The sequence below is a fragment of the Arachis ipaensis genome, chromosome B04 (assembly GCF_000816755.2).
Source record: "Arachis ipaensis cultivar K30076 chromosome B04, Araip1.1, whole genome shotgun sequence".
In the NCBI taxonomy this organism is placed as follows: domain Eukaryota; kingdom Viridiplantae; phylum Streptophyta; class Magnoliopsida; order Fabales; family Fabaceae; genus Arachis; species Arachis ipaensis.
This window is the reverse complement of record NC_029788.2, coordinates 11,062,189-11,065,850: the sequence shown is the minus strand read 5'-3', so window position 1 is coordinate 11,065,850 and position 3,662 is coordinate 11,062,189. Positions and strand designations below refer to the sequence as shown.

The following is a 3,662-nucleotide window of genomic DNA, read 5'->3' as shown; positions in this document are numbered from 1 at the left end:
CCCTATGTATTATTGTACCTTTGGATTCACTCAATATAATACAGTCTTCAGATTACTCTCTTATCTCTAACAGTGATATAAATTATATAATCTATATTCCATTTCACATTAAGCCATATATTCATTATATTAATATGTATTTATTTTTTAACGTACCGGAATAAACACCTTAAATGAAACTTTAATAACATGTGAGAAATTATTGAATTTTCCTACAAAGATTTTGCACCTAAATGACTAAAATTAGATTTTAAAGTTCTATGAATCTTTTCATTAATAGAACGTTTATATAATAAGTATTTTATAAAGCGTTATGAGTCCAGTTATATATGTTTTGCTCCTCACCATGAATTTTTAGCTAGGATGCATCATCCGACTAATCTAAATTCCTTCAAAATGGAAAAAAAAAATTAGAAACAAAAACGAAAAATCTTAAAAAGAAAAAACACACGTTGAGGAATCTTCAATTCGTACATGTAAAGTTTCTAAAACATAAATGTGTATAACTCTAGTAAGACGAATACTAAATTCAAGACAACATAATATATGTACACTATAAGAACAACTCCAATTATTTGATTGTAAGAATAGGCATAATCTCGGAGAGTTCCCTGCTGCTACTTGTAGTAGTGTGCAATGTTTCTGACACATTAGAATATCCATCCCATAGTTGATTGTCTTCATTTCTATCAAGCTCAATTTCTTCAAACTTTTCTTGTGCCGAACCACCCTTCCAATAATCCAATCTTCTAATCTCTTCTAATTCCAAGGTAACTTCTTTCATAGTAGGCCTTTTTCTCCCGTTCAACTCTAAACACCTATATGCAAGATTAGCCACTGCAATTATATGTTCTTTCTCTCCCTCCTTCAACACTCTTTTGTCAACAATGTCAAATACCCGATTCTCTTCCATACACACAACAAAAAACGAAGCTAGACCCCTCACTTCGTCCGATCTTATCGACGATATTGCCTTCTGTCCGGTTAAAAGTTCGACAAGCACTACTCCAAAACTATAAACATCGCTCTTATCAGTAAACTGACTAGTTTGAAAGTATTCGGGATCTAAATAACCAAAAGTTCCTTGAACTACCGTAGTGAGATGAGTAACTTCAGCAGAAACTATTCTAGAGGTTCCAAAATCTGCCACTTTTGCCCTGTACTTTTCATCCAATAGTATGTTTGTTGATTTGATATCTCTGTGATAAATGGGTTGAGAAGCAATGGAGTGTAAGTAAAAAAGTGCTCCTGCAATCTCACTCGCAATTCTCAATCTCATGTCCCATGTCATTGGTAAATCCTCATTTTGTTCATGAAGATGTTCATAAAGGTTACCATTGGGAATAAACTCATAAACGAGCAAAGGAACTTCATCCTCCAAACAACACCCTAATAACTTAACCACATTTCTATGGTTAATTTGATTAAGAACAACGAATTCATTGATGAATTCTGCAGTGTTTCCTTGGACTTTGAACTTTTTAACTGCAACGATTTTGCCATCTACTAGCATTCCCTTGTAAACGGTACCTTGACCTCCTTTTCCAAGAACTCTGTTTAGATTGAAGTTGTCAGTGGCATTTTCTAATTCTTTTAAGGTGAAGAGAACAACTTTGTCAACATTTTCTTCGCCTGAAGACAACTTTTGTTTTAACAACAAACCGCCATTTTTCTTGAAGAACTTTTCCTTGCGTTTCTTTATTATTCTCTTCCTTATAAGTTTGTACAACAACCATCCACCAAGGAGTAAAATGACTGACCCAAGACTTGATGAAACTCCTGCATACATCTCAATGAAATACCAAATTAATTTTTGAACCATATTTAATCTGTCAATTTGTATGTCCAATTTCACAATGGAGATACACTAACTACTAGAATCTTTCAAATTACCAACAAATTTTATTTAGTTTACCGACAGAAATTGCTGTTAATGATTGAAATAATGATTGATAAAATTTATTACAAGTGACATCAAATTTTAAAATCAGTCACTAATAACAATATTCATCGTTAATGAGATGCTGAAGTCATTGATTTTTTAGCTATATAATGAAAAAATAAATAATAACTTGTTTTTGACTAACGACAAATAACGTGAAAGATTTATTTTGCAATGAATAAAATCTGTCAAATAATGAGAAAATTTTCTTTTTTGATCCATTTATACTCTCTCTATTGAATTTGGATCCTCTAAATTTTGAATTTTTACTTTATAGAGTAAAATGTGATCTCTCACCATTGATTTCATAGGTGGGACCAAGAAAAAATATGAAAGAGAAACTATTTAAGGGTGAGAGATCACACTTTATCCTCTAAAGTAAAATTTAAAATTTAGAGGATCTAGGTATTTTTTAAGTTTAGCTATAGACATTGGTGGGTAATGACGGAAACAAAATTCGTCCCTAAAAGTGGCATCAAATTTTTTGGTCGCCAATTTTTTTCATATTCCTATAGAAAATAATTCTCAAACATAAAAGATTTATTTTGTGGGACAAAATTCGTCAATAATAGCCCAAAGAAATTCATTGTTTTTAATCCATTTATTATTGAATGTATGACTATATCCATGTAATGGCAGTTTTTAATTCCTCAATGCCATTCATCATTAATTTATGAGCACTATATATGAATGAAAAACATTCATATATAAACATATAGGGTGAATGTTATGGTGTCTAAAATGTGGTGCCTATTTACTAAAAAGAGTTAAAAATTAGTATTTAATTTAAAAGATATAAAAATAAATAATTTTTAAAAATTTAAAATTTACTACAAAAAAAAATTAGACAAAATTTAGATACCAAGTCATAGGTACTATAGAATTGGCCAACATATAGAAGTATATAAGGTAGATACACGTACCTACTATAGCCCATTTGGATCCATTTTCTTTACCGGATGCCACAGCTGAAATATAGCAAAGATGTAAATATAATTATTCATTTTAGAAATAAGAGTTAGAATATTTAATTTGTCCATAGCATCATCGTACCGTTGCAACCCCCTTGAATGTAGGGATTGCCATCGTAACCATCCAAGCAGCGACACCTAAAACCAGAGGTAGTGTTGGTTGGAGACGCAAGACTCGAAGCGTCACAACGAGCATGAGAAGAAGAAGAGAGTGTTGAATTATTGATCCCCATATCATACCCAACCTCCCACTCAAGAACAGCAGGAACATCAACCATGTTTACTACGTTACTAAGTTTCTGAATCCCCAAACCATAACTCTGAAGCCAAGCATCACTCACAATCATGGCATAGCTACACATGTTGCTCTCACTTCCATCTCCAATATCCCTTATTGTTGCGTTGTACTCCCAAACATGCATAGGCAGTGAAGTCTCACAGCAGTATCTCCCATGGCAACCGTCGTTCTCGAATTCAACATTTCCAACCGCTTCGTCGTCGTCGCAGATGGACACGCAACCGCCAACCGTTGAACCGTTGGAACGCAAGAACCCTAGTTTGTTGCAACCAATGGCCATGAATTTGTCATATTCTTGGGAATACACGTAAGGGCTTCCTTTTAGGTTTATGAAAGCGTTTTTGCTTTGGCAGCTATAGTAGATTGGGTTCTTGATCTCCACCGTACTAATCTATGTCACACATACAAAAATCATAAAAATAATAATTTAGTTATACTTATCAAATCATTT

General features: G+C 32.9%; 1 protein-coding gene across 1 annotated transcript in view; it reads right to left on the bottom strand.

The window, feature by feature from the left end:
- LOC107636042 (wall-associated receptor kinase-like 10) overlaps window positions 490–3,662 on the bottom strand; it is a 4,166-nt gene continuing 993 nt past the window's right edge. The window contains exons 2-4 of the mRNA XM_016339576.2: window positions 2,996–3,602; window positions 2,866–2,910; window positions 490–1,779 (exon numbers count right to left, since the gene is read on the bottom strand). Coding sequence (XP_016195062.1) covers window positions 572–1,779; window positions 2,866–2,910; window positions 2,996–3,602 — 1,860 coding nt within the window. The 3' untranslated portion in view covers window positions 490–571. The remainder of the gene's footprint in view (window positions 1,780–2,865; window positions 2,911–2,995; window positions 3,603–3,662) is intronic.